General features: G+C 41.3%; 1 protein-coding gene across 2 annotated transcripts in view; it reads left to right on the forward strand.

The window, feature by feature from the left end:
• LOC113025881 (transcription initiation factor TFIID subunit 4) overlaps nt 1–24,732 on the forward strand; it is a 100,970-nt gene that overhangs the window by 37,338 nt on the left and 38,900 nt on the right. Inside the window, exons 10-12 of one of the 2 annotated variants that reach the window (XM_026174101.1) lie at nt 2,652–2,782; nt 10,972–11,097; nt 17,051–17,107. In XM_026174101.1, the coding sequence (XP_026029886.1) occupies nt 2,652–2,782; nt 10,972–11,097; nt 17,051–17,107 (314 nt within the window). Of the gene's footprint in view, nt 1–2,651; nt 2,783–10,971; nt 11,098–11,214; nt 11,909–17,050; nt 17,108–24,732 lie in introns of those variants that run through there. The other variant, XM_026174110.1, reaches the window with a different exon arrangement.

Genomic DNA, 24,732 nt, shown 5'->3' on the forward strand with positions numbered 1-24,732 from the left:
AGTTGGAAACAGATAGTAACCCTACCAAAGTCTGTCCTCCTCTCTTTTGTTATGACTTCAGATGAGTTTTGCTCCAAGGAAACTAAATTATCCTTCTATGAAAAGAGATGGTCAATGTCGTTTACACACTTGAAGGAGCTTAGCTGGTAAAGCCACTTGAGAATTTGCACTAAGACTGTGAAACAAATTAACTTTTCTGTGCAATGAGTCTTCTTTCTGGGAGTTAATTGCACATACTAATCCAGACAGTTTTTCTGTATGAATGTGTAAGTACAGTGGGTGTATATGTGTGCATAAGTGAAGGTACTCAATGGAGTTTGTGGTCATCTGTTGATGTGCTTTTACTTCTTGACTTCTTTGGGAGGGGTGTGTGAGCTTGTGCACTGGATCTGAAAAGCATTCACAGCATTTCATTTGTTCCAAATGTTGTCATGTTACAGCCTTAATCCAAAATAGATTATAATCACTTTTCACCAAATATCCCATAATGACCAAGTAAAAAGTGAGGTTTGAAATTCTTGCAAATTTATTAAAAATACTAAACATAAATATAACATGTACGTACATATTTACATCCTTTGCACAATACTTTGTTGAAGCACCATCGGCAGCTAATACAGTTTCAAGTGTTTTAAGCTTGGCGCTACAAGCTTAGCAAACCTGTTTTTAAGCAGCTTCTCCCATTCGCCTTTGCAGGATCTCGCAAGCTCAGGCAGGTTGGATGGGGAGTGTTGGTGCAAAGCCAGTTTCAGATCTCTGCAGAGATGTTCAATCGTGTTCAAGTCAAGGGCTCTGGCTAGCCCACTCAAGGACATTTACAGGCTGGTGCCAAAGCCCCCTTTTGTTTTTGGCTGTGTGCTTAGGGTAACTGTTAAAAGGTGAACCTCTGAGGTCCAGAGGGCTCTGGAGCAGGTTATTTTGTGTAGGGATGGTGTTGGCCGGGTGATGAGTAATACCTGGATTCCACTAGACATGACACTTAGCATTCAGTCCAAAGAGTTTCTCGTGGTCTGAGAGTCCTTCAGGTAGCTTTTGGCAAACTCCAAGCGGATTGTCATTGGGCTTTTGCTGAGGAATGGCTTCCATCTGGCCACTCTACCGTACAGACCTGATTGGTGGAGGGCTGCAGAAATTATTGTCCTTTTGAACTGTTCTCCACTCTCCACAGAACAATGCTGGAGCTCTGTTAGAGTGACCATTGGATTCTAGGTCACCTCCCTCTCTCTTTTAAGGCCCTTCTACCACCATTGCTCAGATTGGCCAGCCGGTCATTTCAAACTTCTTCCATTTATTCATGACTGAGGCCATTGCGCTCATTGTGACCTTAAATGCTGGAGAAGTTTTTCTGTACCCTTTCTGAGATCTTTGCCTGGATATAATGCTGTGTCCGAGGTCTACAGACATTTCCTTGGACTTCATGCTCTTTTGTGCTTTGACATGCACTGTGAGCTATATGACCTTATATAGGCATGTGTGTCTTTCCAAATCATTTCCAGACAACTGATTTTATCTCAGGTGAACTTCAATCAAGTTTTAGAAACATCTGATAAAATATCAGTGGAAACAGGATGGACCTGTATGTATATGTTATATATTTGTTTTTTATTTTTAATAAATCTGTACATCAAACAAACTTTTTTTCCCTTTCTCATTATGGGATATTGTATTTATAATTTTGAGGTGAAAAGTTAATTAATCCATTTCAGAATAAGGCTGTAATATGACAAACTGTAGAATAAGTGAAGCATTGTGAATATTTTACAGATGCACTGTATGTGTTTTAATTCTACCTGCTTATCTGCTGCTTTTCTTAAGTCTTAGCAGCAATTTAAGTGACGATATAACAGTGACTTATGACCTGTTTTATAACATTAAGTAAATTAAATGTGGAACAGATGTTACATTAGAAAACTCCTTGTTGGTAAAGTGGAGGATCAATATTTTAGGATTTAATGAAATAGATGAAATTATAAGAAGCAAAAGTACTATGTACTGGTGTGTCCAAAGAATGCATCTGTTTGACACTAATGATGTACTAATCCAGTGATTCCCCAGAGTTTTAGGTTCTGTTTTTAGGACATATATGTGAGCACATGTACACGAGTCTTCGCCATTTATGTTTGCAATCAGTGGCCTCTCAAATGAGTCTCCCATCCTTCAGATGAACTCCAACTTCACCTTCTTGGCCTGCAGCTGGCAGTGATTGTCCTTGTTCTCTTTGTGTAAAGGCACATGAACCAGTTCTTCAGTGCTGCAGCAGGTGCTGGTTGAAGTGGCCCTTCACCTCAAAGTAGGTCTCCAAAGAAGAAGGGCTTTTGGTGCCAATTGCAGAGCAAGATAGTGGAGTTAGAGTTTCTCAAACTGTAGAGGGGGACCCTACTCGAGAAAGGAATGTTGAAAACTGAAAGAACACCACACCGGAAATGTGCTTCATTAACTTACTAGTGACAAAAAAAAATGAACAAATGCAAAAAAGGACTTATTCTCTCAGACAAATTAAAAATATCTAAATAAAAATCCTAAAATAGTCTCCATATGTATTTGAGCAGTTGTTGATAAACCTGGGCAAAGTAAGAAATATTTGCAAAACCCTATCTGATCATAGAAATGTCATCTTGTCCTAAATGTGTGTGTTAATATATCTTTCGCAGCTAAAAAGTTTGGAATTACGGAAGTCCCCATGGAGACAGTGACATTCATCTCACACGCCACGCAGTCACGGCTTCGGACGGTAGTAGAAAAGGTTTCTACTATCGCACAGCACCGACTGGACTCCTGTAAGGTAGGACGTTTGCAAATAAATATGTTCTGCCCCCTACACACACACACACACACTCAAAAAAGATATGTTGAGGGGCTTGACAAGGGCTGTCACTTTGAGCTCAGTACAGTTTCAGCATGAAAAAAAATGTAATAATCATGCAGCTGCATTTCTGAAACCGTAGTCTTACTGTTGCATGTCACTTGAGTGAGGCAAATGAAGCACCACGAACTGAAACACAGCAAAACACAATAAAAGACAACTATGATCAGATCAGCCACCTGTCAAGATTTAATTTTATGAGCCTCATACTTTATAACAAGTATGAGTTTTTTTGTGGTGGCCGTTATCCAGTGAAGGAGGGTAGAGTGAACAGAACAATAAATGAGTACATGGGATTGATTACATTTGAATAATAATGATTTACACTGACAATGAAAAATTGATTATTTGGGGGGGGCTTTCTCCTTTTTATGGGAATTATTTCCTGTCATATGAATATACCAATGTACTGCTATGTGTCGTAGAATTACAGTATTTCTAGACCTTTTTATAGCGATATTGTGATAATACTGAATAATGAGTGACTGTGTGTCTCACACCCTTACCACACATGCCCCAGCATGCAGCGAGTACTATCCGGTTTATTATAAGACAATCTGACTAAGTGCCTGTTTAGGTAGTAGGGGTGCAACGATACTCGTATCGATGCTGTCTGTGTTGAGCGCTCAGTGGATCTGCGCTCGACTGTACTGTCGAGCGCAGATCCACTGAGCGCTCAACACAGACAGCATCATCAGAAGGAAGAGCGCAGGGCAAGCTAGCGAGACAGAAGTTAAGCTCACCTTGCAACATGGCAAATTGAACCTCCCCCACCCTCATTCAGATCTGGCGTTTGGAATTATTTTGGTTTTCATGTGACGTATGACCCTGAAGGTAAGCGCGTTATGGACTAAAGTAAAACAGTATGTTGGATGTGCCACGCAATGCTCAATTACATGGGTGGGAACTAGTGTGTTAGCGCAGTTAGCTCGTTAATGTGTTGGCCGTCTAGCCCCACACACGGGGTGATCAGGGGTAGCTCGTTAACGGATATTTGCCATGTTGTGGCGTTAACGTCATTTTAATGAGATTAACGCTGACAGCACTAGTGGGAACACAACGAATATGACTGCACGTTTACGCCGACATCATCCTAGTGCAAAGGCAAGTGGAAGCAGACAAAAACAACAAGCATGCATGCTACAAACTTTACCCGAGTCATTTAGACAGCCGTTAGCACATGATTCTCCTTATGGGGACCTGATATGTTTAATATTGTGGCGAGCTCAGACAAGGTGGAGACGGAGGTCTTGCTTCCCGTGAGCTAGCCAGGGAGCACAGCCGTTTATTGACATCTGCAGAAGAACACTGCCGCTAGCTAACTGCTCAGTGCGGCAACCGCACAACAACAACAACAACACACAGGGCGCCCTCTGACCCCGGAAGGACACACTGTCGCAGCGAGAGGGCGTCACCCGTCACTATGGCAACATAAACAAAACATAACTGTACAAACAGAACCCCGAACAGCCCTGACCCGCTACAATATGCTGCTGAGAATATAGCCCAGAAGAAGCGTATAGTATAGCTTTTATTTTGGAAAGAGCCATTTCTCTGTAATAAATTCTCTTTTCCAAAGATGAGTGACTCCTCAATCAGATACATTTATTTTTTTAATTACTTTTGTTTCAGCAACATTAAATTTAAAAACTGTACTTTTGAGTTAAAATATATACCGTATTTTCAGGACCATAAGGCGCACTGTGCTAAAAGGCGCAGTCTCAGTTATGTGTGCCCTTACTGTATTTAACACACACATAAGGCGCACTGGATCATACAAGTACCGTATGCGTATTTAAAAATAAAGCGGGAGCAAACCTGAATTCGGTACCTTACTCACATTTCTATTGCCGGTAATCGTCATCATCAACAACACACAAGCATACAAGTGTGCATATTTAAAAATAAAGCAGGAGCAAAACTGAGTTTGGTACTCACATTTTTATCATCAATCAAACCCATCGAAGTCCTCATCCTCTGTGTCTGAATTGAACAGCTGCGCTAAATCTCCATCAAACATGCCAGGTTCACTGTCTTCACCGTCAGAGTCACTTTCCGTGCCGTGCGGCTCCTCGGAAACGATGCCGGCTTTTGCGAAAGCTCGAACAACAGTGCCAGCAGACATGTTAGCCCAAGCATCTACAATCCATTGGCAAATTGTGGCGTAACTCGCCCGGCGCTGCCTTCCACTCTTAGTGAAACTGTGGTCTCCACCGGTCATCCATCGCTCCCAGGCCGCTCGCAGCCTTACTTTGAACGGGCGGTTCACACCGATGTCCAGCGGTTGGAGTTCCTTTGTCAGGCCTCCTCCCGGAATGACAGCAAGCTCACAGTTCATTTGCTTCACAAGTTTTTTCACATCGGCTGTGAGATGGGCACGCATAGAGTCACAGATCAACAGCGATGGTGATGCGTGGAAAAAACCACCTGGTCTCCTTACATACACCTCCCTCAGCCACTCTTTCATCATTTCCTCATCCATCCAGCCCTTTTCATTTGCCTTAATGATGATTTCTGCTGGAAACTTCTCTTTAGGCAAAGTCTTTCGCTTAAAAATCACCATAGGCGGCAGTTTCTGTCCATTAGCATGGCAGCCAAGCACAACAGTAAAAGAAGACTTTTCATACCCCGTTGTGCGTATCGCTACCGTGCTGGTCCCCTTCTTCTCCACAGTGTGACTCACCGGGATGTCAAAAGTGAGCGGGACCTCGTCCATGTTTGTGATGTGGCTGGGCTGGATGTTTTTGTCGCCGATGTGTTTGCTGCAGTAGGAGCGGAAGATGGCCAGCTTTTCCTTATACCGTAATCCGCTGGAAGTTGCTGCACTACCATAGTCCTGGTCCGGGTGGAAAAATGGCACCGTTTCATAAAACGAAAGCACCAAGACGGACCTCCTTGGAAATGTTCAATGTTCATCTCTTCAGCTAGTGAAACTGCTTTTAGCCGAATGGTGACCGTCGAAACGCTTCTCCCGCTCGCTCTTTGCTCGATGATCCACCGCTCGAGTCTTTCCTCCAGCTCGGGCCACCTCGCCTTATGTCCGCGGAAACTCAGCTGCGTTTTCTTGACCTGCCGGAGCTTGTTTTCCAGCTTCCTCCATTTGCGAACCATCGATTCGTTAATCTTAAATTCTCTCGCCGCTGCTCGATTTCCATGTTCCTCCGCGTAGCTGATGGCCTTCAGTTTAAACTGTGCTTCGTAAGCGTGTCTCTTTGCCATTTTCAGGGTTGTTAAAACAACGATGTCCTGCATAATGCACATACCTGTTCTTTTATACAGGTATGTGCGATTGTCCCGGTATATACGATCAACGCCCACACTTCACCCTTTAACGTTCTCATGGTGTTCTCTACTACGTCCTCCTTACAACACATAGGGCGCACCGCGCTATAGGGCGCGCCGCACTTTTTGAAGAAAATCTAAGACTTTTAAGTGCGCCTTATGGTCGTGAAAATACGGTATTTATAATTTTAATAAATGACAAATTAAAAAGGCATGAACATTTGTTTTGTATTGAAAAAATATTGAACCGTGACACCAAAGTATCGAACCGAACCGTGAATTTTGTGTATCGTTGCACCCCTATTAGGTAGCTACCATATGATTAAGGGCAGCAGAGAAAAAAACACATCAAACGTATAGTTTGAGATTGTAATGTGTAATCAGAGTATGGTGGTTTATACACTCAACAAAAATATAAACGCAACACTTTTGTTACTGCTCCCATTCCCCATGGGATGGATGTAGAGACCTAAAATTCATTCCAGATACACAATATAACCATCCCTCCCAAACAGTGGTCACAAATCAGTCCAAATGTGTGGTAGTGGGCACATCTGCTATATTGAGATAATCCATCCCACCTCACAGGTGTGCCACATCAGGATGCTGATCTGACATCATGAGTAGTGCACAGGTGTACCTCAGACTGCCCACAACAAAAGGCCACCCTGGAATGTGCAGTTTTTTGCGCTATTGGGGGTCTGGGGACCCAGAACCGGTCAGTATCTGGTGTGACCACCATTTGCCTCATGCAGTGCAACACATCGTCGCATGGAGTCTATCAGATTGTCAATTGTGGCCTGTGGAATGTTGGTCCACTCCACTTCAATGGCTGTGCGAGGTTGTTGGATATTCGTGGGAACTGGTACAAGCACATCCCGAACATGCTCAATGGGTGACATGTCCGGTGAGTATGCTGGCCATGCAAGAACTGGGACATTCTCAGCTGCCATCTGCCCTGAACAATGTGAACCATGATTCATCTGTGAAGCGCACACCTCTCCAACGTGCCAGACGCCATCGAATGTGAGCATTTTCCCACACAAGTCTGTTACGGCGACGAGCTGGAGTCAGGTCAAGACCCCGATGAGGACGACGGGCATGCAGTTGAGCGTCCCTGAGACGGTTTCTGACAGTTTGTGCAGAAATTGTTTGGTTGTGCAAACCAATTGTTCCAGCAGCTGTCTGGGTGGCTGGTCTCAGACGATCTTGGAGGTGAACCTGCTGGATGTGGAGGTCCTGGGCTGGTGTGGTTACACGAGGTCTGCGGTTGTGAGGCCGGTTGGATGTGCTGCCATATTCTCTGAAACGCCTGTGGAGACGGCTTATGGTTGAGAAATGAACATTCAATGCACGGGCGACAGATCTGGTTGACATTCCTGCTGTCAGCATGCCAATTGCACGCTCCCTCATTGCTTGTGGCATCTGTGGCATTTTGCTGTGAGACAAAACTGCACATTCCAGGGTGGCCTTTTGTTGTGGGCAGTCTGAGGTACACCTGTGCACTACTCATGATGTCAGATCAGCATCCTGATGTGGCACACCTGTGAGGTGGGATGGATTATCTCAATATAGCAGATGTGCCCACTACCACACATTTGGACTGATTTGTGACCACTGTTTGGGAGGGATGGTTATATTGTGTATCTGGAATGAATTTTAGGTCTCTACGTCCATCCCATGGGGAATGGGAGCAGTAACAAAGGTGTTGCGTTTATATTTTTGTTGAGTGTATAAGGTAATTGTCATGTTTGTTCTGGTTTATAGTCTTTTCAGCCATCACTGAGAGGACAGACAGGTTTCTTGAACCTGCGTTGTTTATACATCGTAAGCTGCTTTTATGGGCAGAACACAAGAGCTGAAATTAAAGAGAAATGCTGCTGTAGTTTTTTTTGGCACCACTTTATCATGATATGACATAAACTGTTGATGAATGAAAGGTTCAGTCAACAATTTTTTCCTTCTTCTGTTCAGGGGCTGCATACAGTGTTACAAAGGGCCACCAATGGTACTAAATGAATCCTAGCTAGACTGTCACCGTACTTAGAAATACACAAAACACTCAAGATAGGGAATAAAATCCATGGGGATATTGTAGCAAACATGCAAAAGTAAACTGCCATGGATATGAAGGCATTTGTATGCTTCAACAGTCATGTAAATACACACTGGCATATGCACATATGCATTTTTTCCCGTTTACTTGTTAACTCACAGACAAAAATGGAACTATAAACACGTAAAAGTTAATGTCAGAACTCTTATTTACCTTTAAGTTAATACAAAGCGCCAGAGCTCAGAGTTTTCAGCCAGTCAAAACTTATAAAAGAACTTGTAAGTGCCCGTCTACCTACAGCTGCATACTTTTGTTATTATTGGTGACTTTACTTCTTGTAGCCCTTAAATATAACTATATAACCACATTTAATTGGTAAACATTAAAGCACAAATTCATCTCTGCTGGAAGGCTATATCTTTGCATCGTTATGAGAAATGGGGGTGTGTCGGGGGGGAGAAACTTTTGAAAATGTGTTTTTCTTGATGCCAAGACGGGAGGATGAGGAGGAGCGAGGAAGAGCATTGCTACTGCTGTCCCCGTCTTGTTTTGTGATTCTTCTTTCCATTCGTTCTTTGCCTTTTTTGTGGTTTTGTAAATGAGGTGTGTGTGAAGGAGGCATGAAGCACTGTGAGCCCAGCTCTGTTGACATCAGCGAAAAAAAGAGAGAGAGAGAGAGAAAAGACCGAAAGACAAAGCGGCCTTAAAGTGCAGCCGGGCTTCGGCAGGAGCGGCGGCGGGAGGTACGGCAAGAGTGCAGGCTCAGCGCTGCAACAAAGAGGAGGGAAGCTGGATGAGAGAGAGAGAAGGAAAAGGGGGGCGGGAGAGTGGAAGGGGGCTGGTGATGAGTCTCCTCTGATGTGTCTTTGTGCTCTGTGCCGCTCGGCGTCTCTCATCCACTCATGGAAATACACAGAAGAGAGTGATATAGAAATCAAGTGCAAGCAAGAACAGAGATGCATGAGACACATGCAGTCACACAGAAACATGAGAAATAAGCAATTATCCTATTAACTTTTGATGGCCTAAAAAAGTTGTTTTTACTCTTGCCTTTCTATCTCCCAAGTGGGAAGTGATGTGACATTGGTAAAGAGAAGCAATGTCTGTAAATAGAAAAAGTTTGTTGATGTGTTCAGACTGGTGGTGTTCCAGTTGACTTGTGTTTTAAAGTTTCTTTTCATTGTTTAACCAAAAAATGCTGAAGGAATTATGGTTGCTTCTCAACAAATAATTGATTTTAAATATAGATTTGTATGGTCATAGCAATCTACTGTAATTTTTTAATACAATAGTTTAAGAAGATTTAGTTAATCTGGAACTACAGTTAGTCACTGCGTTGGATAAATATCCTATCTGTTTAGGGGAAAAGGATTAGAAAATTAGGTGGATTTTTTTACACCATTAAATCAAAATCAGTGTTTTTAAGGTAATTAGTAATGATATGACATATTGAAAAAGGCGTGACACTGCATAACAACAGTCCACAGCCTGTTGAGGACTGTTCCCTCATTATTGCATGACAGCTTAAGCAGATAAAACATCTGCAGTTGATTCCAAGTGTTGAACTTGCAGAAGGTATATTTTCACTGGAACTCTTAATATGAGGTCCAGATAGATATCAGCGTAAGTGAAGAGAGATGTCAAAAACCTTAGGAGTGACCAAATAAACAACCTGGTACTTTCTCAGAAAATGTGAATGTACTGGCCAGCTCAGTAACTTCAAATCATCTAACCAAGTCGAAACCAGATGAAACCTAGACTAACTTGTACCAGAATGATGGGAAGAGAAAAGTATGGAGAAGCATTATCCCAAGCATACCATATTCTCTATCAAAAAGGGTGGAGTCAGTGTTATGGCTTGGGCATGTATGGCTACTATTAGGATTCAAGTGCACAAGGCTTTAGTCTGCTGAGATTCTACAAAATGCTGCAAAACTGATCGGGCAGCTCTTTACAATACGAATGAATAATAGCCCAAAGTATACTGCAAAAGCAGATGGGATATTCTTCGATGGCCAACTCAGTTACCTCATCTCAACCCAATTGAGAGTTGAAATTCATTTTCTGAAGACAAAATTGTATGCCGAGAGAGAAACAAGCAAACAGCAACTGAAGGTGGTTACAGGAAAGGCCAAGGAGAGCATGCCAAGGGAAGAGACCCAGCATTTGGTGATGTCCATGAGTTCTAGCCTGCAGGCAGTCAGTGACTGCAGAGGATTTTCATCCAAGTATTGAAAACAGTTCATATATTTAAAATTATGTTACCATGTCCAGTTACTTTTGAGTGCTTAAAAATGCTTTAAGTCCTAAATGGTTAATGTGATAGTTTTGTTAAACCCCTCCAATTAAAGATGATGGTCTGTAATTCAATCACATATTGATTGATTTAAAATACACTGAGGTGGTAGAAAACTGGAAAACTGTGTAACTGTCCAAATACCTACATACCTAACTGTGTAGTATTAAATGTGCTGCCCAGGGAATATAGATGTACACTAGCAGACACGTGAGAAGACTAACCTCAAATGTAAATCATGAAGTAAACAAATCATTAACAGCGAGGAAGAGTCTTCTAAGTGTCTTACATTTGAAATATTATGTTTTCTTATTAATATCACAACCATCTTGACCTTATTTTCAGTTTGAAATATCTGAACTGAAGGCAACCCAGAGTTTTGAAGTACGTGGCTAAAGCCTTAGAAGTAGCTGCTGAGTGGGACTTGTTCAACTATTACCATTGAAACAGTAATTATCTCTATCTGCTTGTCAGGACGATGAGTGCTACGAGCAGTCTGCAGACGTTCGCTCTCAGCTTCGCTTCTTTGAGCAGCTGGAGAGAATCGAGAAGCAGCGGAAGGATGAGCAGGAGAGAGAGATCCTTTTGAAAGCCGCTAAAGTAAGTTACTGTCGCCTTATCATCCTGTTGTGTGTGTGTGTGTTTGTGTGTGAAAGTTATGTCCCTGTGCAACAGTGTGAACTTGTGTACCGTTGTGTGCATGTTGCTCGTGTGCAGGCCCTGACAGATGAATTAGAGTGTGACACCAGTGGATGAAGTGACCTCCCTTTGTCCTCCCAGGCTCCTGGCCTAAGGGCTCCTCTGTCCTGGCTCTTCCTCCCCGGACACAGCAAGGAGGGGAAAAACCTTACACAACCCGCATGCACTATGAAGCTAACAAACACACTTATCCGCAGCATGTATTACCTGTAAAACATCCTTCTATCACAAGTCCTGACAGCTCAGGTGCAATCTGTATCACCTGAGCTGTTTTCAAAAAATAAACAGCAAGTCAGATCAGATCATCCAAATGTTTTTCTAATGATGTGCAAGAAGTTAATCATTTTGGGGTTTGTTTGGAATAAGATAGCATTAGAAATTAAAGACTGTTCTTTAGTAATATCTAGTCTTACCCACTGGTGCTCAGTAGTCATGGGTCAGACCTCAAATATCTTCAAACTTAATTCATTTTGATCTCATGTAAAAAATAATATAAGATTTTGAGAAATTCTGTTTGTAGACAAGTAAGTGACAAATTAAGGGAAAACCTGAACATTTGACCCCTACAGTGAGGGGTTCAGGGTTCAGGGACTGTAATATAGTGGGCACATTTTGCCCTAACGATAATGTAACATTTTTTATTTACCTTTTTATAGGAAGCGCCTTGAGACAACTAAATAAAATGAAATTGAAATATAAAAAATAGCCTGAAAGATTTATAAAAAATGGAAGAAGAAAAAATTGAACGAGGCAAAATTACCTCAGTTTACCTTAAGCTATACATCAACTGTCCTATTTACAATAGGCTGGATCACACATCGCTTTCTCTCGCCGTTTCCTTGCAGCAGCTACAATGTATCTGAAGCCAGAAGCACCTATACAGCTGTTCCAATCTTACTACACAGTGTATGTTAGGAAGGGTGGATAGTGCTCTGTTAATCCAGGGAGTGGTCTTAATTCAATTCAATTCAGTTTTATTTATACAGCGCCAAATCACAACAACAGTCGCCTCAAGGTGCTGTATATTGTCAGGTAGACCCTGCAATAATACAGAGAAACCCCAACAATCATATGACCCCCTATGAGCAACCGCTTTGGCGACAGTGGGAAAGAAAAATTCGCTTTTAACAGGAAGAAGCCTCCGGCAGAACCAGGCTCAGTGAGGGGCGGGGCCATCTGCCACGACCAGTTGGGGTGAGAGGAGGAAGACAGGATAAAAGACATCCTGTGGAAGAGAGTCAGAGATTAATAACAAATATGATTCAATGCAGAGAGGTCTATTAACAGATAGTGAGTGAGAAAAGTAACTGAAGAAGAAATACTCAATGCATCATGGGAATCCCCCAGCAGCCTTACACCTATTGCAGCAAACTTTACATGGTTCATAGTAAGAGCAAAAACCTAACCTATCTATACTTTTCAAGGAGTTACTTAAAGGCTTGAGTGTGAAAATAATGGGAATAACATAGTATGGTTGTAACAGTCAGCACAGCGTAACCCGACTGAATACCTGTAGGAGATTCTGGAACAATATCAGCACCATCATCAAAACTTAAATAACCGTTTGAGTAGTGATGTTCCATCCCTTTTGTAGAAGTTCAGGAGATTTGTGCAATCATTGCCAAGGTGAGTTAAAGCTGTTCTGGCAGCACTTCTCCCAAAAGCTTTCTAAGACTCAGTGTTATTGTTGTTTTGTTTTTTTCCCTTAATTTGTCGCCCGTCTCCATAAACATCTGCCAAAAAAACTCAGAACTGCCTTTGAGCTACTTCCCGCTGCAGTATTTTTTCCAGGCCTTTACCTTGATGATGCACACACATGGACAGACTCACAAAACAATAGCAGCTATAATATATTGGTGGAGATCATCAAAGAATTAGCTGATAGGTTTGTTGGGTTTTGCAAGTAGAGTACACTTTATCTTAGCTATTACACAAACATCTAAAACGAAGCGTGATCCATATTTAATATTAACCTACAAACCTTAAAAATAATGATTTACTTTCAGTGTGTAATAGCAAAAACCTTTTGCTCCATGTGTAGTCAATTGAAAAAGCAAAACAAAACGTTTTTTCATCAGATGACAGATGAGGTACACTTTGCTAGGACAGGGTTGGATCCTTTTTTGCATTCAGAACCACCTTAATTCTCTGTGGCGAAGATTCACCAAGGTGCTGTAAACATTGCTCAGATTTTGTCCGTATTGACGTGACAGCACTACACAGTTGATTTGTCATTGAATATGATGCGAATGTCCTGTTCTACTATATCCCAAAGGGGCTCTGTTGGATTGGTGCATCTGGTGATTGTAGAAGCCATTTGAGTACAGTGAACTTAACCTTTTTGTCTCTGTGACATAGCACATTATCTTATCTCAGCAATGGTCAGCAATACTCAGGTAGGCTGTCCCATTTAAATGATGCTCAGCTGGTACCAAGGAACTAACTGGTATGTTAGCCAATCTTTGTGATAAAGTACACCTAATAAATACGTGCTGGTTTATAAATTTTCTTTTTTAGTTAAGACGGCATTTTATAAACTGCAGTTTGCGAATTCGCTTGTTACTGTGCGTTATGTAATGATATGACAATTAGCCATGTGCTTATCCTGCTTATGCTAGTTAGTCATCTGGAGCGGTTACTCCCTTTTTAAAGCTTGCCTTCCCTTTTAAAGCCGTAATAATTAAAGATCCTTGAGGTAAAGGTGGAAATACAATAACGGAGTTTTATTTTGATTATGATCTCCTTTATAAACAAGCAAACAAAAATGATGCATAAGCCTAAAAGGTGGTGAAATGTGAAACTGGACAATAGTTAGACACCTAATTCTCTGTTCTTTAAAATTGTTCCAGATTGAAGGTTACTTTCGTCCAGTTAAACATTGTAGCACAGGACATTTAGAACAGGACTACTTGCCCTAGCCTTAAAAAAATGATCAAAACTAATGGGGTGCTAGTAGCACTGACACATGGCCAGTATTCTGATCTCAGCTTTGTGCATGTAAAGACATTTGTCTCTCAGTAAAAGAAGATCACCACTGACCAGAAAAAGAAAGAGAATCTTTTGCAAATGAAAATGCCCTGCAGTGTAACATTAGCAGAAGCTAGGTTAATTTAATTAATTTTGAATGGAGCCAATGTCCCACAGTAAAGATTCTCATTGCAGCACACCTCACTGTCTTAATTGCATTATTACGCTCCAGTCCTGCCATGCAGGATATTAGAAAATCCTCTAGTTGATGAACAGGGCCACCAAACCCCATGACCTATCTGTTTTTTTTTTTGTTTTCTGTTTTTTTAAGATGGAAAAAAAAGACATTGCCTCAGCAGGAAACTAAACTGTAAAGTTGGTTGTTTAAAAAAGAAAAAGTGCAGCTTTAGGATCCTCTTTGTCATGTCACAGTTCTACATGGTTGAGCACTGTAATCATTTTTTTTTCTTTGGAAAGCTCTCTTTATTAACAGGATTACTGAAGAACTTTTGCAAATGTAGCCAAGTTCTGTTAGAAGGGCTTACCTCGGGGCTGTTTGGATTGCCTGAGCTTCGTTGAGGAAAGTCTGACTTCACCTCAGAGCCACGTCTGTGGCTTTTTGGCTCTTGTTGCCATGGCGTTTCAGTTCAAGGAGAAGTTTGGAAAGAAAATTGAACGATATACTACACAAACAGTGCTTGATAATATTGTAGTACTTTCTCTATTATTTAATCATGTATTCGTTTTACTTTTCCTGCTTTTTTTCCCTTTACAGCTTTATAGGTATCACATCTGTTTTATGGTACACTTGCTTTGATACTCTGCAGCCAATATAACAGACTGATTTAAGGGAAAGCAGGAAAAATCCATCCTAAAACACTTACATACTGTTAGGGAGTGGCTGATGATTTAACTTGAATTTTTGGTTCGATTTTTCTGACTTCCTCTAATAACTGTTTCACTTTAAATGTTATGTTTTTGGCTCAGTTCACTAAACTAAAAAGGAGCTTCTTTATACATAGTATTTCATGTTCATCCTTCATTTGAGAGATATAGATCGCTGAATATGTTAAAACTCTCAATAATTCATAATGTTATGTTCTTATATTGCATAAGTGAGCCATTTATTGACTTAAAGTTTCATAAAAAGAAAGATTTACGGTGAAGCTTGATGGTTTGTTGGTGGATATTATTATTTTTTGCCTGTAATTTGTAAAGGAAATAAGATTGATCAGATTTATAAATACTATCAGCGGTAACTTAAAGAAGTATGACAAGTTTCACTCTAAATATTTGGGAGAATATGTTAACTTTGCTGTTTCCACATAGAACCCAGAGCTTAATCAAAGAAAAATAACCCTCTGATTGTCCTCATAATTCATTTTTGGCAACAAAATGAAATTTCAACATTGCAAAACAGCTCCAGAATACATTCCCAGACTGTTTGTATACTATACTACACTGCATTTTTTAAGCACAGTACACTCAATTACACAAAACCAACAAAGCTTGTCAGCATTTAGTACGCAGTCCTCTTTTCCCTTCTCGACTCTGTTCACTCCTGTAAGTGGGGAAACCAGGGCAGCTGACAGAGGAGATGTAAAGCATGCCAGTGGCACCACTGCCCTTTGTAAACAGTCCATCTGTACCTACCCCTCCTATCCTCCACCCACCTCCCTGCCTGCCTCTTTGCTGCTCGAGCGCCCGCTAATTTGACCTCTTGAATAAGAAACGCACTGAAATAATCCTTTCCACCCCCTCCTCCTTCCTTCACAACAAGCCTTACCCTCTGCTATGCCAGCCATTTACAATATGACTCAAGTCTTGAGGGATGCTCTGGCCGACTGGAGGGCAAACACATTAGTCTTAGTTGAGATACCGACCACTACGTGAACTGCCTGATATATTTAAAGCCAATTAGCAGTAAGGCTATGAAGAGCAGGTCTCCGTCCATCAGAGAGAGTACATAAGGAGAGGAAGGGAGGTAATGTTAAGGAGGGAATAGGGATGGCCTGGCGTATGTTCTCACTGATTTGTTGTTTGAAGAAATTAGATGAAAGTAAGATAGCTTTTCACTTCACTGAGATGGAGGCTGTATTGTAAAAATAAAATATGACAGGTTCTCTACATATGTAGAACTACACGATTAACCTTTTGCAATGTTTCAGGGAATAAAATGAAGACATTATAGAGCTACCAAAATCAGGTTAGACAGTAACTGAGAGCTTTGTTTGCACAAAAACGTTAGGGTCGATCAACTTATGCTCATCTTAATAGGGAAAAAAATCAAATGGATAGATTATTTCCAGATTAACAAACAACACGCAATTACTGTGTAGTGCCATAATCTGCCTCTGTTGCCTGCAGTGGTCAGCTGTACATGTACATTTGGCTGCGTGGTGAAGGATTCCCAGGGACAAATACATTCACCCAGATCTTAGCAGCTGATTAAAATAGAAGTGCTGTGTTGTTATGCCAGGGACACACACACTCACACAAACACAAAGCAACGGATAGCCACACTGGCTCTCAGTGACACATAGACAGCTACTGCCACTGATAGTCACCAACATCCTTTCCCCCTTGTGTGTGTGCACGTGTGTGCGTCCTGGCTCGAGCAGAATTTTTAATAACCTCTTTTGATTAGAATCCCCCTCCAGCGGCTTATTTAGGGCTGGATTTGGAGCGGGTTTAAAGGCCACTGCCCCCCGGGGGGCGCTCCATTGCTGTTCTCTGAATTCAGATACGATGTCCTTGACACCTCTGTATCCTGTTCCCATTTTGCACTATTTTTGCTGCCGCAGCAACAGATGAGTAGCGGAGAGGTTGTGGGCTCCTTAAACCAGCTGTTAACCTGTGTCCCCCCCCCCCCCCCTTTGCTCCACAGAGTCGCTCCAGGCAAGAAGACCCAGAGCAAGCTCGACTGAAACAGAAAGCTAAGGAGGTAAGCTGCAGCGGAGATCATTACCCTTGACATTTCCCCGACTCCAACGTATTAATTTTTCATGCCTCACTACATATGTAATGCCATTTAAAGTCCGACTTAAAAAAGTTTGAAGAATTATTCGCGCAGATTGAAGCCCAAGTGTGGAAAATGATTTTCTGCGCACCCAAGACACCCTCCACTTCTTCCACTCCACTTCTTTTTTCTTTTCCTCATCTGTGTCGTCTCACAGCAGTGTAAATTTTGACTAATTGCTTTTCATTGGGCCCGGTGTCTTTCCATAGATGGTGTCCTTTATTTACTGTTAATTTCTCAACTCACTTTTGGCACATCTGTATCTCGTCTTAAAAGTACATTTGTATTAATTTTATGTAAATTTTGTTGCCACATAAAAGTGCGATTATCTTAGCCTACACAGTGCAACAGAATTTATAGTGAGAGAGCAAAATGGATTAACTTTTTATATCTGTTTGTAAATTAGTCCAGTTGCAGCGATGCATAGTTCAGCAAAAGCATAAAAGTATATGATGAATGAGGTTTTAAGATGTACCAGTTCATGGTCTGCAATAACTTTTCCTAGTAAAAAGTAGTAAAAAGAGTTATTTCCTTTTCCAACAGGCAGAGGCATAACACTTAGCTCTGCAAACTGGGAAGTGTTTAAACTGGTATAGTGCATTTCTTTTCTGTACAACGGGGGCGCTTCATCTCAAGTGCAGGTCTTGTATAAAATGAATTCCCAGTGGAGCTCAGAAAGTAGACCACACCGTGTTTTAGTGGATGGTTAATGTTGTTTACGCAAAGGAAAAGGAAATAGCACTTTCACAGCGGAAGTTTGCCTTTTTAATTTTTTGTTTTTTTGTTTTGTCTTGTTTTTTTGTTTACACCCGAATAACTTCACTGGGTGCTTTCAGTCCTTGGCTTGCTAACAAAGATCAAGAGGCCTGCGTGGAGCTTCCATTGAAAAGTCTGAGTAGGCAGGAGGATAAAACGAGCAGCATTCACCTGTTGTTGTTGTTGATGTAGAATGTAAGGAGCACACGGGGTTTTGTCTAACTTGCTTACTCTTTTAAAGCAAGCCTTTTGTTTATTTAAGTAAAGTTTACTGAGCATGCATGCACTTTTTTGACTTACACCATCATTTATACTCACACAGTTCTACACTTTTGGCCACTTATATTAAGGATTAATTGCATCTATCTCGTTCAATGGAAACTCTTGTATTGTTGTTTGGCCAGAATATTTAATTTTAAGATGCACTTAGCCAGAGTGTGATATTGAACTTGTGACCTTAAAGTGACAAGTGCACTTACCTCAGGCTACTTGCGGCACTCGATCGTTTGTCTTCTTCTCTTCCGGACATTTCTTTCTAGCAACAGTGAGCCCTGCTGCAGTTTAGAACATTCACACTAGATCTCAGCCTTCCCATAAGCCCCACATATGCAAATGAAGCAGCGTAATAGGCAGCGCGATAGGTTTGCCCCAGGGGCCATGTGATCAAAGTGGATCTCCTCCCTGTTAAGTGGCAGTCCGCTCGTCATCTGGATACGGCCAGATTAGTGCCTCGTGAGGAGATGCCGCGTGCATGTATGCACATTTTCATTTTCATCTGGAATTTTAAGAAGGTGGTTTGGAAATTGTTACTTTATGTAATGCTTTCTCCCGCTAGATAGAGACGAGGAAAACTCACCAACCCCTCCAACTGCCCCCACCCCCACATACACACACATACACACACATTCAGCTCCCCTTTTCCACCCTCCCTCACCTCTTTCTTTTTTGCTTAATGGCCGTCGTTTCTCAGCCCCCGTGCCTCTCCAGTTTTCATCACCTGACTGGCTCAAGGGGACAGAGCTGGCTGTTTGTGTCACTGCAGAGTCTGTCGGCAGCTCACACATCTGCGCAAATTTCATCAGGATAATGAGCCCGAGCTACTCTTCCAGGCGACGGGCAGAGGAGCCGACTCTCTTTAAGCCCTTCTCCCTGATCACACACACACACACACACACACACACACACACACACACACACACACACACACACACACACACACACAGTCTAACACATATGCACATGCGCACACACAACCACTACCACCAAACAGTCATCATTTTGGGGAGATGGAATTACAGAGTGTTATATACTCGAACCAAGTGTTGGCATGTAAATTGAGCTGGCGCATGATTTGTTTTTAAAAAGGCAGGTACATTGTGCTGTGAAACTACTTTTGCAGACCTGAATCAGTGCTGGAGCCTGACAGCCAGGTGTTAACCATGACTCGCAAATAAATTGTATGAATTGAAATGCTCAGGCTGAATGTCTAGTTAAGTCATTTTTAAAATCACACATTTACCTTATAGAGTTTGTTACATATATAAAACAACTGCGTCATCTTACCCTCATTTAAACTGCTCTCTGGGAGTTTTGTAATAGGTGGGACACTGGTGTTGTGGCCCACTTGGGGCCTTTCTGGATTTTGCATGTTCTCCTTGTGTCCCACCCAGCTAATAGGTTGGTTAAGCAGGAGAAAATAGATGGATGTATATTTAATATGTATTCATTATCAGTGTTATGACCAAGTTTTACAAAAAGCAGAGATAACATTTTTGACTCCTGTTGAAGCCAAAGAAATTAATTGTTTTTAACTACACAGCATTGTCTCTGCCGATTGTCCATATTTAGCTTCCCAGCATGCACCTGTCTTTTTTTGCCCCACATAGTATCTTTGCCTGAGGACCCCACTTACCTTCAACCCGACGAGTGGGCATCACACCCTGATTAGTGCCATGATTAGACCAGAGTTTTCACTTGTAGCAAAGAAATGTTAGAAATTAATAAGCAGATTTCTGGGACATTTATTAAATGCTCTCTAATTGATGAACCATTTCTGTTTTGAACAGTCCACGAGCTTTCTGCTGGCCAGAACACTAACTTTGTTCAGACTGCCTCATAATTTAGGCACTTTGTTCTTAAGTTTACAGAGACTAGACCTGTGTTTCTAAGGGGATAAAACCTTCTCTTTTTAATTATGCAACAATCTGTACCTCTAGCCCTAACCTTAGGACAGACTTAGCTTCACTAAAAAAAAAAGAAAAGAAAAGAATGCCAGAATACAAAAGAAATACAGTGTTCTATTCAGTATGGGTTGTAATGAACATCTTATGCTCTAGGTGTTTCCAGCTGAGCTGCAGGATTTTAGTTTTGTATATTGATGTAGCTAATCCTGTGATTGTGCTTATGTATATAAACCAGCAACCTGAAGCTCAACCTTGTCACCAGCAGTGTAGTCTGGTCAGATAGTTGTTGGCAGAGGTTTTGTGTGCGATAGGCTTAGCACTTCTGTTTCCTCTATTCACTACCATTTGGCCGAAAGGTCAGATGGGCTATTTCAGAAATGCCCCCAGTAAAAATCAATCGGCAAATCGTGGAGCTCAGTTCCTGTTTGTTTTTGTTGTTGGTGGGTCTGTGTGTTCTGTCTGTTCCATCACTGAGGCAGGGGGCCAAGCAATGCCTGATCATTGAAAGTGAGAGAATAAGCGAGAGAGAAGAGAGAGAGAAAGGAGGAGACAGAGAGACAGAGACAAAGAGATGGAGAGAAAAGAATACTGAGGGTGGGGGCAGTGGCGAGATAGAGAGGGAGTTAAGGCCAGTGGAGATACATCACAATGTCAGAAACACAGACACACTGCAGCCACAGATTCATCATCACAACCGCGTCTGCAGGCACAACTGGATGCAGGAAACGAGTGAAGTGGAGAAGAGGTGTGGAGAGAGGACAGGACAAGAGAGACGAGGGAAGAGAAAAAAGACAAATTGGCTACTACAGCTGGCCAAAATCTGGCCAAAAGCTCCTGTTTGAGTTTGTTCGACCCCGAAAGCAAATAAAGCCACGAACAGTAATATTTCCACTATATGGCACAGTTCATATAAGTTGATTAAAAACTGTCACTAAAGCATTATGCAGTACCTACTCAGCTTCCACTACGATTCAAATTGGACAAATGATAATCATAATAATACCAGCTGACTTGGGATGAAATTGATTTTACAGCTGTGCAGCTACAGGTAATTTTTACCTGAACTGGTGCATTGGGGAGAAATTTAATAACTCAAGTGCCACCTGATCATACTTGGCAATTGCTTCATAAGTAGGCTTGTAATGGTGTGTAGTGTGACTCTTTAGTGTATGTCCTACATAGGTTTCTAATAGAGTCACAAAGGTTTTTTTTTTTTGTTTTGTTTTGTTTTAAATGGACAGATCCACATGTGTTCTAGTACATGTTGTTAAAAAATGTTGTTTGCAACTTGTTTTCCTTGAAGCAGAGAACAGTGTAGGCACATATTTTATGGGATACAGCATGCATCAAGTCAGATGACCTGTGCCATCTGTATGTGAGGCCACACCTGTACATATGTACATCACTTCTAAGGGTTCATTGCAGTTGTTTGTCTTCACCAAGCCCAGTTCCACAGCAGGTCCATTATTTGCTGTACCTTGTGCCTCTCTTTAAGTTAGTTAATCTAGTACAATACATATTGGATATGGATTCAAGACTCACAGAGAAGCCTCGTGCTTCACCTGAGCTACAAGGACAGTAGTGCAGTTAGGATATATCGCCTAGTGAGCTGTCACATACTCATGGTGGAACCAAAGATAAGGTTTGCAATGATAACCAACAGACTGCAGCAAGATGCAAGTTTATATCCCTTTCAACAGAATCTATGACGCTGCATTAGCCTTGATCGAAATTGCGCTATCTGAGAGTGAGGTAAAGGAAGACCTTTGTGACTGTAAGCTTTTGAGAAAGTCTTTACTATGCTATTATATTTATGAATGCTTAAGTTTTTGTTAATTGATATTTATTCAAGTCATTATTAACATTTTTTAAATAAATAAAGAAAAAAGAAGTTATAATATGAAGAAATAAATGTTGACAATCAAGAATTCAAACAACACATCACCAAAGTGCTGTTTAGATAGAGATTTACTTCTGGGGATAAAAATCCACAATCTCCAACAGCAAATAACGTAATCTTGGCAATCCAAGAATAAAATATGGAGGTTGCCCACCACCTTTGTGGAAGTGAGAAGCAGTGGAGTTTTATATCAAAAAATATCCATAAAAATCTTATCTTGAACAAAAACAATTATAGAGAGTTAAAAACATATGTTTGTAATGACGAGTTTGTGTGCAAAACACAAAACCGATGTTTCTGTTTTTAAAATGAGCTTTAAAAAAAGCTTAAAAAAGCTTTATTTCCAATTTAACCAGCCAGCACACCCATTTAAGAAGAGCAGAACCACCTAGCCTTATTCTTTCAGACCCAACATGATAGGCAGAAATACCCACTTGCGAAATAGACTTAATTGACAGAATGTCTTCAAAAAGCAATGAAAAAAGTCTGAAAAATTCTGTCATTTACACCACTGCTTCAATGAGTGCCTTTTATAAAATAAATGTTATTTAGAAAGAAGAATTATGGCTACATAAGGAGCAAGTAGTTGATTGTTCACAACACACTTGAAAGCTATTAAAGAGGCTCCCTTCCTGTAAGCGCGAAGTCATCCACATTCCCCAATATAGAGTAAGAGATGAGAGCCAGGGCTTTGCTACCAGGTTTCATCCTCTGATAAACTGGCTATCTCCTACTGTGGCTGGTTAGCACTCTCAAAGGGCTCCGGGTCAAATAACCCCTCAATATACTCCATGTGGTCAGCCCACTTACCAGCAAGGACTTCATCCCAAAGCTCCTCAGTGTTGGACTCAGACTTTTCTCAACATCTTGAGAAATATGACATGCATTTTCCAGGATTAAATACTGAAGCTGAGGACCAGTCTGATGCTCAGCTGGCTCTCCTATTGTGCATTATCCCCAGACTGGACATACCTTGTCCTGAATCTTGGTGTGCAAAGATAAGCAGCATTGGAAGACTTCTCCGGCTTCCGCTTTGTGATCTTATTCAAACATGATGATGGCGAACTTAAAAAAAAAAACGAAATAAAAAATTGTGCTCTGAGGGCAGCCAGGCTCACTACTTGTAGCTTGCAAGTCCAACCCTGTGGAGGAATAATAGAATAGCATAAAAACAAATTTAACTATGTTTTCCAGGAAGTGCTTCACATTTGTCATCACAAGTCATGTCCTTTAGGGTCTGAATAGAGGATGTTTTCAGACAGGTGTCAAGGTTCTGTGATATCCCATAGAGAGTGAATCTGGATTTACCCTTAGTCGAACAAGTGTTTCAAAATTCCTAAAAAGAAAAAAACAAACAAAAGACTTAGATATTGACTTATATTCTTCTCTAAATTGAAAAGAGATCTACATACATCTTAAAAATGATTTCCCAGCATTTTATGCCTTTATTAGACAGTTGATGTTGTTAATAATACAAAAACAAATAAGTGGGGCATTAGTCAAAGCTGTTTGGCTCGGAGGTTGAGGGAGCTCATGGTTTAACACTTAAGCCACTGAGGTCTTAATTTTAGGTGTTTTTGCTAAGATGCTTGGACAACTGCAGACGTGAAGCTTGTGTGCTGTTGGAAAAAACGAAAAGCGCAGGAGGATTGAGATCCTTGTGAGATGATCATCCTTGCTGTTTTAAGCAAATACAAGGCAGGACGAGAGACGCACAAAGGGAAATTAACACCGCAGAAAGCACTAAAACTACAGAAGAAACTACTAAAAGTGAACATTCAGCACATTTTCAGCACTTGATTCAAATTCTTTTAGTTTCCACAGCAGAACTCTGTGGTGAGATTTAGTAACAGGGTGTTTCTTAGAAGCAGCGGGGGGCTTAGTCAAGCTTCCCTGGATAAATAAAGGTTAAAAAATGGTTAACACAGTCTGTCTCCCACTGCCAGCCCAATCACTGGCAGACCTTTAGATGATGTGGGAGGGAGCGTAAGGGAGTACATGGTCTTCTACTCTCCTCTTCTCTCCTCTCATTCTTTTTCCATTCTTCCACATTACCATGCCCTTGCAGCAACACTCCACTTCTAGCTTAGAGTGATTCCAGAAGACTTGTGTGAAACCGAGAGCTCTCCAATGGGAATCTCAAAGGTTTTTGTTAGAATAATTTTCCTCAAATATTTTTTCTTCTTCAGGCATTGAGAGATTTTTTTTTGCCCATTTGACGCAGCAGCATTGCTTGAAATGTCTTGAACCTCTACCAAATTAATTCTGCTCTTGCTCAACTTTGAACCTTGCATGGCTCCAATTAAAAGCCTGCAGGTATATATCCTTCCTGAGGTGCAAACATATATGTTAGAGTCTGAATTCACTTAGACCACTATTCACGTGAGATATGCAGAGCCTTTTTCAAAGGAATATACTTTACCCATATATTGCCTATATTCTCAAGAACTGTTTGCATTAATGTTTTGTGTTATTTAGATCGTACCTGTTTGTTCAGCCAGTCCTTAATACACATATACATGTGTTTGACTGGCCTTGCCTTCGCCACAAGTGACCAGGTCGTGGCGAAACTGGAATCCACCCACACTATGAGCCCCATCAGATGCAGCCTCACACTTTGTCAGAAGACGATGTAACAGCCCCTTGCTTTTTATTAGGCCAGTTATATCTCCGAGTTCATAGGCTCTCATCCTCTGGCCCTCCTCAAACTG

The sequence above is a fragment of the Astatotilapia calliptera genome, chromosome 1 (genome assembly GCF_900246225.1).
Source record: "Astatotilapia calliptera chromosome 1, fAstCal1.2, whole genome shotgun sequence".
Classification (NCBI taxonomy): Eukaryota; Metazoa; Chordata; class Actinopteri; order Cichliformes; family Cichlidae; genus Astatotilapia; species Astatotilapia calliptera.